This window comes from Scardinius erythrophthalmus, assembly GCF_964197995.2.
Source record: "Scardinius erythrophthalmus genome assembly, chromosome: 2".
In the NCBI taxonomy this organism is placed as follows: Eukaryota; Metazoa; Chordata; class Actinopteri; order Cypriniformes; family Leuciscidae; genus Scardinius; species Scardinius erythrophthalmus.
This window is the reverse complement of record NC_138222.1, coordinates 3,439,157-3,453,290: the sequence shown is the minus strand read 5'-3', so window position 1 is coordinate 3,453,290 and position 14,134 is coordinate 3,439,157. Positions and strand designations below refer to the sequence as shown.

The window sequence follows — 14,134 nt, the reverse complement described above, 5'->3', positions numbered from 1 at the left end:
TCTTTACTGCTCTTCACTCAATCACTTCAGTAACTTTAATAAGAATAAATGTAATTTACAAAGTGAAGATTATGCATTGTTTTTATATATAATTGATTACTTTATACAATTTATGTAGGATTTGTTATTTCTAGTGCTTGAAGTTTTTCAGGTTGGTCTATTTCATTTGTGTCTTTGTTCAATTGTAGTTTGTTTTCCTATATGCTAGTTTCTTCCCAGACATAGTGTCGGCCCACATCTGGGCCGTGTGGAATCCAGATGTGGGCCGACACTATGTCGCTCTCTGGGTTTGTTCTTGTTTTATCAGTTTGCTTTTTTTTACTTAGGCTAATATTAGTTTTTTGGTGATATTGAAAATGGTGATTTAAGATTTTGTTCATATCGCCCACCTCTAAGAAGCATGTATGCATGTGTACATAAAAAGAGAGCATATACAAAAGAGCAGCTCTGAAATTCAACTAAATATATAAAAGAAAACCTTCTATTATGTTGCATGAGTGAAAGAAAGTCATATGGGTTTAGAATGCCAGTTATGAGTGAATAAGCGTATCATTTTCGGGTGCTTCATTCTTTCCATTTGCCCACATGCTCAGCAAACCTCAGTATTGGTCATCAGCTAAAATAATCCCTCAAGAACTTGACAAACGCTTTATGAACAAGGCATCCCTGTTTGCACCGTGTCTAATCAGTTTGCACTTCCACACGGTCCTCTCTCCAGTTGGTGCGTTCACAGCACCTGTCACGTCAGCATGCTGAAACACTTCACTGATCCACGACGGAAGGCGACATTCTCTCTTCTGACACACTCCTTTAACAAAATCATATCACTGGGGAATATATAGTCCATTTATCAATTCTGTAAACCTCCCCTTACATGCATCATGAGCACTCTCTCATATAGAAGATGGGGCGTGAGGTTTTGAAGGACATTCATGTTGGAGAGAATCTGGACGTCTTGAACAACAGGATCAGCGTGGCGTCTAACGTGGGTCGTACATGTGAGCCAGTTTTTTAAAGCGTGGCCCCCAGTCGTTGAGGTAGTCGTAGTCCTGGTCTTCATCTGAGCCCATGGAGGCGATGGAGCTGAGGCTTCCCGCGACCGAGCCGTCGCCCTCGTAGTCGTAGATCAGCGCGGTGTCGTACGGCGGGACGTTCGGGTCGGTGTCGGCGGCGTCCAGACCCTGCTCGGGTCAAGCGCAACACAGGGAAATTGTTACCCAAGAAAGTGCTTGGATTTTCATTGTTTATTATAAATCAATTATAATAAAACTATTTTAAAATATTGTTCTTCATCAGAAGAACACACACTGCTACAGCTACTACTGGAACATGTAGTATTATGTCTTCATCATCTGTTTAAATTTGCATGTGTGCATTCATCTTCATTGCATCTTTATGGGTCATAAAAAGTTTTTTAAAAATACTTTTGAGTAATTTTTTGGGTTTTTTTTATCCTGATTTAGAAATTCAATTTCACTAACACTAAATTTCAAACTTGCTTTGACAGAGTTAAAATAACCCTTATTTTGGATTAGTAATGATAAATGACTAATAACACTCTGCAAGTATTGCCTCATATTTAGGATTACAGTAGAAGAACTATTGAAGATATTGGAATATGTGTCTCACAGTTGTTATGGTGGTACTTGAAGAAAATTGGTATTTCTTGAAAATTAAATTCTTAAGGAGTTTTCTTGTGAATTACCCACAAATATTTCAGACTGAATCTTATTTCACTTTATATTAGGATTTCTTTAACTACTATGTATTTGCATTAAAAAAAAGAGTAACACTTTATTTTACAGTTTCCTTGTTACACATTAAATGTTGTTACTGCAGTAGCGAATGCAAATTGTACATAATTACATGCAATTAAACACTATTGTAAGTAAATGTAGTTAATTAATTGTACTTGGTACTTAAATGTATAATTACACCGTAACAGACTATGAGAGTACATAGTAGTTAAAGTCACTTAATATAAAGCGGGACCCTTATTTCTTATTAAAGAAAAGTCGCTTACGACATTGATGAAATCCTCGATGTCGGTCGGGTCTCCGGGGGTTTTGCGTGGATATGTAGGAGACGGCAGGTTATGGGGTGCATCTTTTCTCAGAGGTTGTTTTCCTCTGGGAAGGCCAAAGTCTTGTGGGAAAAATGAGGCTGGGACAGGGACCGTGTCACTTGGGTTCCTCAGAAAATCGATATTAAATGCATCCTATTGGACGGAAACAGCTTTAGGTATTTCAGGACATTCCCCATTTCACTTCAAAACCCAAATAAATACAACAAACACACAAGTTTGTTCAACTTTGCTGCCCGAGAACAATGAAAACACCAGGATTCTTCAAGCATTGGACAGAATTTGAAGGCTGAGACCTTCATCAAAAGAGATAACAGATATCAAAAGTAAAGCTTTTTGCAGTTTATTGAACAAACATTAATGACGAAACCTGAAAAGTGACACACCGTCTCTTCATAAATAAAGAAATGCATTATCTAGCATATATGCTTGTCCTGTACGTTCATGAATAAAAATGAAAATGTGAACAAAAACAGAGCCTAATAATTAGCTTATCATTAAAATAAGAAAATTAAAGTGATGGGTAATAATAGATTATGACTGCATTTTTTTAAATAATGTGGAAGTCTAATGTATTTTGTGCCAGAGCAGTGAAAAATGATCTTATTTTATCCCACATAGACTGCTTTTGTGCTCAAAGTGACCCAAGTATTGAGAAATGTGTCCAAGCGATTGTAAAAAATAAATAAATAAATAAATGACTGTAAAAATATCTTTGGTGTCCTCTGCTGTGTAATGAACATTTTGACAAATGTAAACATAAACTGCAGAAATTGTAGTATGTTCGTGTGCTACTCTTTATCCACTCTATTGTATGGCCTTTACATAATATATCATATCAGATAATTAGTATTCACTTGTGTCTACACTATAAAATGTGTTCTCACCTCATCCTCTTCACCGCCTCCCTGCTCGTCATAATGAAAGACGTTGTCTCGGATGTCATCGTCAGACGCTCCGACCAGCAAACTTCCTCGTTTTCCCATGTTCTGCCTCGTGCAACCCCTCACCGCCACAGCGAGAAGGAGAAGACCTGGACACACACAATCAGGTTTTATTACAGCACATTTCAAGTATATACTACAGCTTATCAGGGTAATGGTTTGTTGGGACCCAGACAGCAACATAGAGTCGGCCCAGATCCGGCCCACATCCGGGGCCGTGTGGAATCCAGATGGAATTCCACACGTGGAATATTAAAAGTTATTATATATATACATATATATATATAGATATAGATATATATATTGCCGCTCTGACGAAAACCGTAATGTCATCGTCCAGCTCAGTTCAGTTCTCATATAATGGTGTCAATGCAGATCAATGATATTGTAGAATATTAAACGAAATGTCCCTTAATTAAATTAAACTTACACAAGAGAAAAGCAACGCTTCCTATAATAATCATAAGGGCAATGAAGCTTATTCCCATTTTGGTTCCAAAGATGGCTGCGGTGAAGCTCTTGCAGTCCCCGAAACTGTCACAGGGACACACGGTTACGTTGACCAGAGCATTAGAGGAAAGCGAAGGGGAGCCCGAGTCCGACACAACCACAGGAATAGAGAACTCCCCCCTCTCTATGTCTATCAGTGGCTGGAGAACTGCATGGGTCTCTGGGGACGTACATGTGAAGAGACAAGAAAAAACAAGGGGTTTAGAAATCAGAGTGAACACTGTGAGCTCCATCTCTAACCCAGACATCAACATAGTGTCGGCCCACATCCGGGCCGTGTGGAATACATGTGTACCGGATCTGGGCCGACACTATGTTGCTGTCTGGGAAAGCAGGGGTAGATCCCTTCCTGCAAACTGAATCCTGAACACTGGGGGTGGGAATCTTTTGGGATCCCATGATTCGATTCAAAATCGATTCTTGGGGTCACGATTAGATTCAAATCGATTCTTGGGGTCACGATTAGATTCAAACCGATTCTTGGGGTCACGATTAGATTCAAACCGATTCTTGGGGTCACGATTCGATTCCAAATCGATTCTTGGATTCACGATTCGATTCAAACCGATTCTTGGGGTCACGATTCGATTCCAAATCAATTCTTGGAGTCACGATTCGATTCAAATTGATTCTTGGAGTCACGATTCGATTCAAATTGATTCTTGGGGTCACGATTAGATTCAAACCGATTCTTGGGGTCACGATTCGATTCAAATTGATTCTTGGAGTCACGATTCGATTCAAATTGATTCTTGGGGTCACGATTAGATTCAAACCGATTCTTGGGGTCACGATTCGATTCCAAATCGATTCTTGGAGTCACGATTCGATTCAAATTGATTCTTGGGGTCACGATTAGATTCAAATCGATTCTTGGGGTCACGATTAGATTCAAACCGATTCTTGGGGTCACGATTAGATTCCAAATCGATTCTTGGAGTCACGATTCGATTCAAATTGATTCTTGGGGTCACGATTAGATTCAAATCAATTCTTGGGGTCGGGGTCATGATTCGATTCAAATCGATTCTTGGGGTCACGATTCGATCCAAATCGATTCTTGGTCACGATTCGATTCAAAATCGACTCTCGATTCATTTCTCTGTTCATTTCCCTGCTGTTCGATTCTCGATTTTGAATCAAATTTCAATTCCATATATGCGTAGATTTAAAATCTATGATCAAATCTAAAATCAAATCTATGCATACATCGCACTGAAATTTGATTCAAAATCGAGAGTCGAATAGCAGAGAAATGAACAGCGGCTACTGTGTTAGTCCCAATCGAGTGGGAGTTATTTAGTTAAAATTATAGACACAACTGCGTTAATTTAATCAGCATTCATATTAGCATTTCACGGCATGAGCTCACGCGTGTCTTCGCGTCGTTAAAACGAGTGAGCATCAAGTCGACAGACATATTCATTCATTCATTCATTCATTCATTAATCTATGAAAGGAAGTGACTATCATCTGAATATGGGATCAGTGGCCGATCATTTGGAGTCAGAGATATAATACGGGCCATTGCATTATCAATATTTATTACTTTAGCCTCAGATACAGGACATGTTCATTCTCTTTTATCGGCGGGTATTTGTCCGTTACCACAGAAAACCGGTTGCATGTTGAACGAGCTTCTTGAATGTAAAAACTAAAGTAGGCTACATGGAAAATCGCAAGAAAAGCTTGACGTGTGCTCGACTATCTAAACTAAACATTTTCACTGACAGCCCAACACTGCAAAAAATACTTTTCTTACTCAGTATTTTTGTCTTATTTCCAGTCCAAATATCAAAAACATTCTTTAATCAAGATGCATTTACTAAAGTAGTAAAATGCCATTAGATATTATGTCTTGTTTTCTGGGGAAATAAATCTAAATGAAGTGAGTTTTTGCTTAAAACAAGCAAAATTATCTGTCCATGGGGTAAGAAAAATAATCTTGTTTTTTCTTACCCCATGGACAGATAATTTTGCTTGTTTTAAGCAAAAACTCACTTCATTTAGATTAATTCCCCCGCAAAACAACTTATCTAGTAAATGCATCTTCAATCAGAAATGTAAATGTACTGAACTCGTATTAAACCGTGACCCCAAAACCGAGGTACATACCGAACCGTGACTTCTGTGTACCGTTACACCCCTAGTACAAATCCATATAAATGATGTTTTAAGTTTTACCATTGAGAGTTATGATGGTCCAGTTGGCTGCTATGTTTTGGTCAGGAATGTGAAAGGTGAAGGGGTCGGCTTGAGGAGACATGTCCTCGTCCACCGCACTGATCATCAGGCCCAGTTTATCCCGGTCCCAGTTGCTGCACACCGTCCCACTCGAGGGTTTCAGCACTGGTGGGTAATCATTGGTCTCCCACAGACTGACCTCCAGAGTCGCTGTCGCAGAGATGCCGTCGGCATCTGCAAACAGAGAAACCATAATCAACATTTTAATTCGGAGAAAGTCCGCTGTCTCTGTCTCGGGGTCCGAGGTGCTCACCCTGATCCGTGACCTTCACGACGGCAGAGTAAATGTTGTTCCTGACGTGGGGAGATTTGATATCGAAGGTTGTTCTGGTTGTGATCTGCCCAGTCGCACGGTCAATAGCCAACCTACCCTCAGGATCCTGAAGGATTTCAAACCTGAACAAAAATACCTTTTTTAAAATTCTAAGTTTAGGGCAGACAGTAGATTAGGCTTAATGCATGCAAGCTTTTCCTTATGAAAAAGAAGTGCACTTTAGCACAGAGTATTTGTTACGGAAATAATATACTTTTAAAGAATATATACGCAAGTGCAAACTGAATGTAATGTTTTCAGACACTTAAACATCTGCTGTTATTTACCGTGCAAATAAAAATGAATTCAATTAAATTTATATTACAGCAATTAAGTGAATTTAAGAGTGCTTCTTTGACCCACTTCAGTAGGACTTCAGTACATCTTTATAAGCAATTTCAAAAAATGTATTGTTTTTTAAATGTTTTTTTTTTTTTTTAAATATGGTATAGTTTTTAGAGAGAGAAAGAGAGAAAGTTGAAGGTTTTAAGTCTCTCAGACAAATCATTTGCTATGCGATTTCTAGAGTATTCTGGGTGGTTGCTAGGGTGTTGCTATGTGGTTGCTGGGGTACTCGGGGTGGCTGCTAGGGTGTTGCACACTGGTTTCAAGGGCATTCTGGGTGGTTGCTAGGATGTTGCCATGCGGTTGCTAAGGTACTCAAGGTGGTTGCTAGGGTGTTAATCTTCAGTAACTAGGGTACTCTGGCTGGTTGCCAGGGTGCTATGTGGTTTCTAGGGTATTCTGGGTGGTTATGTAACTGCTAGGGTACTTGGAGTGATCGCTAGGATGTATGTAGTTGCTAAGGTACTCTGGATGGTTGCTAGGGTATTGCTATGTACTAAGGTTGCTAAGGTACTTTTATAATGGTTGTGGTGAACTGACAGCCGAAATGCATGATTCTCCTGTTATCACTGTGAAGCTGCTATGAAACAATATGTATTGTATAAAGCGCTATATAAATAAAGTTGAGACTTGATAAACAAAGACTTGACTTGGTTGCTAGGGTGTTGCTCTTCAGTTACAAGGGTACTCTGAGTGGTTGCTAGGGTGTTGCTATGCGGTTTTGAGAGTATTCTGGGTGGTTGCTGGGGTGTTGCTATGCGATTGCTAGGGTGCTTGGAGTTGTTGCTTTGTGGTTGCTAGGGTGTTGCGAGGGTAATCTGGCTGGTTGCTAGGGTGTTGCTATGTGTTTGCTAGTTTGTTTTGGATGGTTGCTAGAGTGTTGCTGTGCAGTTCCTAGTATATATCATTGTATTGCTAGCATGTTTCAGACAAATACTGTGCTTTAAATATCAAAGGTACGTCTTTAAAGCGTGACAAAAGATAAAACGATTATTTAAAATGAACTTTTAAGTAAATGTACTTTTAAATTGACATTATTACAAAGTGCTCTTTTTTGAAAAAATGAATGTACTCTTTTTAAGGACATTTAAACGGCCTTTTATTTTATTACCACTGTATTTTCTGCAAGTATAGTTTATATACTTTCAGATCTGAAGCACATTCAATAAAGTTAAGCACACTTCTTTTTCACAAGGGTTACGCAAAGAGCAAACTGCTCCTAAGTTCATAACTTGTTATAAATCAGATTTAGAAGTAAATTTTGTATTACTCTTTTTACTACAGTTTTAGGTTAAGGTCAATCTTAGGGATATGATTGCTTAAGAATATTGTTCCAGAACTAATATCCAGGAACATCCACACGGCTTCATCAGGTATTGATGTGATTGAAGTGAGCCTCACCTCAGCTTGGCATTATCTGGATCATGAGCGATATCCGAGGCCAGCACAGTACCGGGAACAACAGACTCCGGGACAGTGACTTTAATGGGGTTTTTGTAGAAGATCGGGGCCTCGTTTTCATTCATCACTCTGACGGTGACGGTAGCGCTGTGTGTTTGTTGGTATGGGGCTTTAAGCCTGACTTCATTCTCTGCTGTTATAAGCAGCTGATACTCCGCCTGAGATTCATAATCCAGCGGCTGCAAGAGAGCAGAGACACTGGATTTGAAATGTATGTGCAAATAATACATACAGACACATTCACACACTGAAGCGGATGGAAAAAGAGGGATAAATACTCAAACAGAACCTCAAACCTTTAATGTTGATTCCTGACCTTATAAATGGCAAGATAACATTTAGGCTGCATTTAAAAAAAAAATTTTTTTTTGGAAATAAGGTACAAATATATTTTGAAAGAGTACTGTCCCAGTAACAGCTTTTGTACCTTTTCTCTGACAGTTTGTAATACTAGTGTTCTCTGAAACAATGACAAAATTCACATTTTGAAGAAATTTGCATTCAAAATTTAGTCTATCTTTCTGCACTTCAGCTTCTCATCAGATTTCTGGCCAATCAAATGCTCTCTAGAATCTCAAATGTCCCGCCCCCTACATTATAAAGCTGCATTTGAAAACTTGTGCACACTTTTAGTTTTTTTCTATTTGTCATAGAGGATAGTGAATGATTCAGGGATCGTGTCCGACCCATTTTTATATTTCCACAGAATATACATATATTTTTTTTAAAGTCAAAAATACAATAAATAAAAAAAGCCAGCCACTGCCAGCATTTATGATCATTTACACAAAACTTTCATGGCTCCCAGATTACTTTATTGCATGCAATGTATCAAAAGAAAAAACAGAGCAGAACTTTAAAAAATACAATGAACTGTTTTATTCTAGCTTCATGCATTCTTTTTTAATCAACACCTGAAAGTAGGTAAGTTATATAAAAAAGCAATATTTTGAACAAAAATCTGAGACTTTCAAAGTATACAATGTGCTTAAGCAATGCTTTAATCGTCTTTTTCGCCTGTGTTTTGGTCTGGAATTTTCTTTAATAGCGCCCCCTACCGTATAACAGTGAAAACATGGAAAGCCACATGGAAAGAGTTAATATGGTCATTGTTTTGTCTAGTAACAGTTCACTAAAGGGGGAATCGGTTAGAAGTGTGGCAAAAGTTGTCAAATACGGCTTTGTCACACTCTGATGATAAAAAAATGGGACAGGCTCTTCGATATGTACCACCCTGTCTTCTTGTTTCAAGCGGCAATGTCGGCCCCAAAAAAAAAAGCCAGTTGAAATTGGCCAGTAACTGATTTTGGTGGTCCTATACTCCTTACTCAGGGTACATGTCATATTGAATTTAACACGGATGAAAATGAGGCTGTGAGGGATAGACGTACAGTCTTTGCAATGGTGCGCACAGAATAAAGTTCCTACAGCACATAACTTCCACCACCGTTTTTCAGAAAAAAAAATTGTTGGCTGGACAATCAGCATGTTGTTAAACAACAGTACAATCCATTGAACGTTTTCTTTCCCTCACAGCCTCGTTTTGATTCCTGTCAATCACTGAATACGGCACTACCCATACTTTCCATTGCACATGTATGTGTTTTTTTTATAGTGGAAAACAGTTCTTTTGATTTTTAAACTGTTCTTTACACCAACCAAAAAAAAAAAAAAGGTTCTTTTAAAGTCTTCCTGTAGTCAATCATTTTATCCCTTAAAACTCATCTTTGATCACCAAAAGTTTTTGCCTTGCCTTAAAATAGTTTGAATGTAACTCGACACCCTTGCCTCATTTAGTATGCGCGGTTCTATAAATATGCAAATGAGCCCCGCCTCCACTCACTCGCTCAGCTCAGAGATCCACTGGTTGACGATCACACGTTGATCTGATTGGTTACAAGGTAGTTTGTGCCGTCAGAAACACCAGCGATTTCAAAGCGTGTTTTTGAGACTGTCTTTGGTTCACTGCAGTTTTAAGGAGGAAATACTCAGCAATGCTGTCGACTTATGAATTTACACATGCTTTGTCTTAAAGCAGATTAAAAACACCACATAGATACACCACATAGACCTCCGATCGTGGACAATGATTTACAGCAGATTCTCACTATTAAAATGATTATCCATTGCGTCAATCACGAGAATATTCCTGACGGAGTTACGACACACAAAACTCCACAGGCACTAACTAAAAACAAATGTAGCTTTCACGTGGCATTTTCGCTTGTAACTTCATGAAACATGCACAGATCGTAGAAAATCGCACATAATTACTTACAGTGGATGCTCTCGATTGAAAATAGTCCAGAATCAACATAATTAATTGCGTCGATCACAAGATCACAATTAACAAAATGCCCATTAGGGGGCATCAAGGACTAACATTGGTTCCAAACAGGCCCGGATTGGGTAATCGGGAGAATCGGGAGAATTCCCGGTGGGCCGCTTCACTTTTGGGCCGGTCGAGGATTTTTTTTTTTTGTTTTTTTTGTTTTTTGTTTCACATTTCAATGTCACGTTAGTAACATTACACGTTCCGCCTTCTGACACTGCAGCGCGCAGCCTCTGCATGGGTTGTACCATGTGAGGGAGTTCTCCCCTCCCCTAGTATAGAGTTGGTTGGGTCCACAGCCAGTCTTTTCCAAAACGTTTTAGGTAGGCTACTGCGGCCGCGGGCCCGCGGCATCGCCGGCGCCTGCCGCGCCTGGCCGGCCCTACCGTAACGGTACGCGTCAGGGAGGATGGCTGGGAGGATAGGCCAGGAGGTATGGAAGCTTGTTTGCGTCACAGAATAAAACGTTTTAAAAGATAATTGCGACTTTTTATCTCACACTTGCGAGTTTACATTTTGGAATACATCAGAATTGCGTGAAATAAAGTCTCAATTGCGTGTTATAAAGTCAGAATTGCCTGAAATAAAGTTGCAATTGCGTGTTATAAAGTCAGCATTGCGAGATGGTCAGAATTGCGTGATATTAAGTCTCAATTGCGTTTTATAAAGTCAGAATTGCGAGATATAACTGTCAGAATTGCCTGAAATAAAGTTGCAATTGCGTGTTATAAAGTCAGCATTGCGAGATGGTCAAAATTGTGAGATATAAAGTCGCAATTGCGTGTTATAAAGTCAGCATTGTGTGAATTAAAGTCGATTGCTTCTTATAGTCAGAAATTGCAAGATATAAAGTCAGAACTGCGTGAAATAAAGTTGCAATTGCTTCTTTTTAAAGTCAGAAATACAGAATTGCGAGATATAGTCTGAATTGTGTGATATAAAATCGCAATTGCTTCTTATAAAGTCTAAGTGAATTATTATTTAACCTTTACATTATTTGTTGAACTATGGTATTAATACCAACTACACAATAGTAACAACTGAACTGTTGCTTCATTTATCCAAATTGGAAAAAGTGCTAATTTGGAATTCCACCGTGGAAAAAGTGGGCCGGTCTTGGGCATGAACTCCAGGGCTGAAAAGTGGCCTCACTCCGGCCCTGGTTCCAAATGCTGTAACTTTTGATTACTTTATGCAGTCACCAAAAAATATGATCCAGATGCAGCTCACATGTAGGGGAACTTCAGTGTACCTTATTTCCTTAATAAGAAAGATATGTAAAATTATTATAAAAAATATATTTTTTTTTGTCTTTTACCAGTAGTTTCTCAGCACAAAAATGTTCAAATGTAATGATTTAAAAATCTTTAAAAAATATATATTTTTAAGGGTGTATGAAGAACCACAGACGCCACAGTAGTCTTCACTTGTGTCACTAATCTCACCTTGACCACAGAAATGATGCCTTGGTTGGAGACTGGGTCTGTGCGGATGGCAAAGTTTCCTAAAGGATTTCCCTTTCCGATGGTGTACTTAATCCTCCAGTTCTCTCCCCCTCTCTGGTCTTCATCTGTGGCGTTGACCCGGCCCACCTCCACCAGAAGCTTGTTCTCCATTACATTCATGTTGTACTGCAGTCACAAAATTGGAACAACAGCTCAGAAAACAGATCGGATGAACATCACAGACTGTGCAAAAAAATAAAATAAAAATTGAAGAAAACATTTTTTATAAAAATAAATAAAAGAATTGTCCTGAAGTTAATACACTTTTTAGGATTTTTGTGTGGAGTTAGGATGCTTCTGTAATACCATTTTCCTATATGTAGTTAAGATAAGATTATGCACTTAAGAAATGCCATTTTGTAATAGTTTTTGTCCTAAATGTGACCCTGGACCAAAAAAACAGTGACATGGGTCAATTTTTTTAAATTGAGATGTACACATCATCTGAAAGCTGAATAAATAAGATTTCCATTGATGTATGGTTTGTTGGAATAGGACAATATTTGGCCGAGATATGACTATTTGGAAAATCTGGAATCTGAGGGTGCAAATAAATCGAAACATTGAGAAAATCTCCTTTAAAGCCACACCGCGGAACTTTTGCGGGCGCTAGGGGCACTAGACCTGGAACTTTCACGTCTAGCGCCCCTAGAGGCCACAAGCGCCGCAGCACTGTCGCAAAAGTCTAGAAGACAGTATATCAGAGCCTATGGTCACGTGACGGCCGTAAAGCGATACGTTCTCCAGGTCACATGACCTGTTCAACGACGGTCCGTCTCCTCCAAACTTACATAGGCGGTATTTCAAGAGGGCAGCCCCGCTCGGAGCATTAATAGTGTCAAACGCTGTATATTTGCCTGAGGAATCATTTAAAATAACTCGTATGCGTCAACTCTTTAGGTCACAAAGTCCACGGTGTGGCTTTAAAGTTGTTCATTTATGTTGGCGATTGTGCTGCATTCACTCACAAAAATACATGTTTTATATATTTATGGTAGGAAATTTACAAAATATCTTCATGGAACATGATCTTTACTTATATCCTAATGATTTTCGGAATGAAAGAAAAATCAATCATTTTGACCCATGCAAAGTATTGTTGGCTATTGCCACAAATATACCCGTGAGACATGTGACTGGTTTTGTGGTCCAGGGTCACATATGAGGTCCTTACTGAAATGGCCATGGTTACCAAACATTAAGATAGGATTCTAAAGTTAGGATGTATCTGTAATTGAACATGTTTTCAGTCGGTCTCGTACCACGGCGGGCTGGAATCTGGGAGCGTGGTTGTTAATGTCAGAGATGTGAATGATGGCTCGAGCAGTGGAGGCTAGACCCATTCCTGACATATCAGCGACCTGAAGATGAAGCCTGAAGGACTGCACCACCTGACAACACAACAGGGGTCATGTTCACGCTGCTTTCCTTTAGACTTTCAAATCATTCTGTGCTGTTTAGGGGTGGAACAATATATCATGTCACAATATATCGCAATACAAACATGCAACTATATGTATCGTGGATAGTTCACCCAAAATGAAAATTACAGTGTGAGGAAAAAATTCTAGTTTTCAGAGTTTTAGTGTCAGTACTACATTAAACTACTATATATAATGTTGAATATAATGTATAATAATGCAATGGGGGAATATTTGTGGGTCCTGATAATGCCAAATATCTTGTTACCAGTATAAAGTGTCCTACATTATATTAAATATATCAAGTCAGTGAAAGAGCATATTCGTCTAAAATAATTCTGTATTTTCAGCTTCAGAATCATGAATATTGTTATTCTGGTGTCTCTATTGTCCTGTGCTTTGGGTTTCCAGCAACAAGTCCAAGCCTATTCATTTACTCACACAATGAAATATCAAATTTAGCATTTTAATCATATGTTAACCATTTACCATATGTCTTGGAGTATCGCAATAATATCGTATCGTGAGTTCAGTATCGTGATATGTATCGAATCGTGACATGAGGGTATCGTTACACCCCTAGTGCTGTTCATTCATAAGAGACCGAAATAACCCACATCTCTGTCTAGTCCCACATCTCGTATGTAGATGACTCCAGTTTTGTTGTTAATGCCGAACATGGTCTTGTTAACGCCGTGAGGAGGGATACTCTCTTGCGCAGTGATGGAGAAGCTCAGAGCGGCGTTGTCCGTCAGTGGATCATCCAGATCTACCGCGGTAACCTGCATCACTGACGTTCCTGATCACAGACAAACACACAACAAGGTTAACACTCTAGAGTTGTTTTTGACCAAACATTTTTACGTTTTGTTTTGGAAGTTGCTGTGTGAACAAAAATAATGGACATGATTGGAAAAGGTTAAATGGTCCTGAAAAAAATTCACACTTGTATTGTTTGTGGTTAAAAAAGAGCGCA

At 38.9% G+C, this 14,134-nt stretch overlaps 1 protein-coding gene across 1 annotated transcript in view; it reads right to left on the bottom strand.

Moving 5' to 3' along the window:
* Window positions 1-269: 269 nt before the first annotated feature.
* The window catches only part of cdh15 (cadherin 15, type 1, M-cadherin (myotubule)), a 30,300-nt gene continuing 16,435 nt past the window's right edge, over window positions 270-14,134 (bottom strand). Inside the window, exons 5-14 of the mRNA XM_081359312.1 lie at window positions 13,776-13,957; window positions 13,000-13,128; window positions 11,678-11,863; window positions 7,841-8,079; window positions 6,035-6,177; window positions 5,722-5,955; window positions 3,458-3,697; window positions 2,971-3,116; window positions 2,024-2,218; window positions 270-1,181 (exon numbers count right to left, since the gene is read on the bottom strand). Coding sequence (XP_081215438.1) covers window positions 981-1,181; window positions 2,024-2,218; window positions 2,971-3,116; window positions 3,458-3,697; window positions 5,722-5,955; window positions 6,035-6,177; window positions 7,841-8,079; window positions 11,678-11,863; window positions 13,000-13,128; window positions 13,776-13,957 — 1,895 coding nt within the window. The 3' untranslated portion in view covers window positions 270-980. The remainder of the gene's footprint in view (window positions 1,182-2,023; window positions 2,219-2,970; window positions 3,117-3,457; window positions 3,698-5,721; window positions 5,956-6,034; window positions 6,178-7,840; window positions 8,080-11,677; window positions 11,864-12,999; window positions 13,129-13,775; window positions 13,958-14,134) is intronic.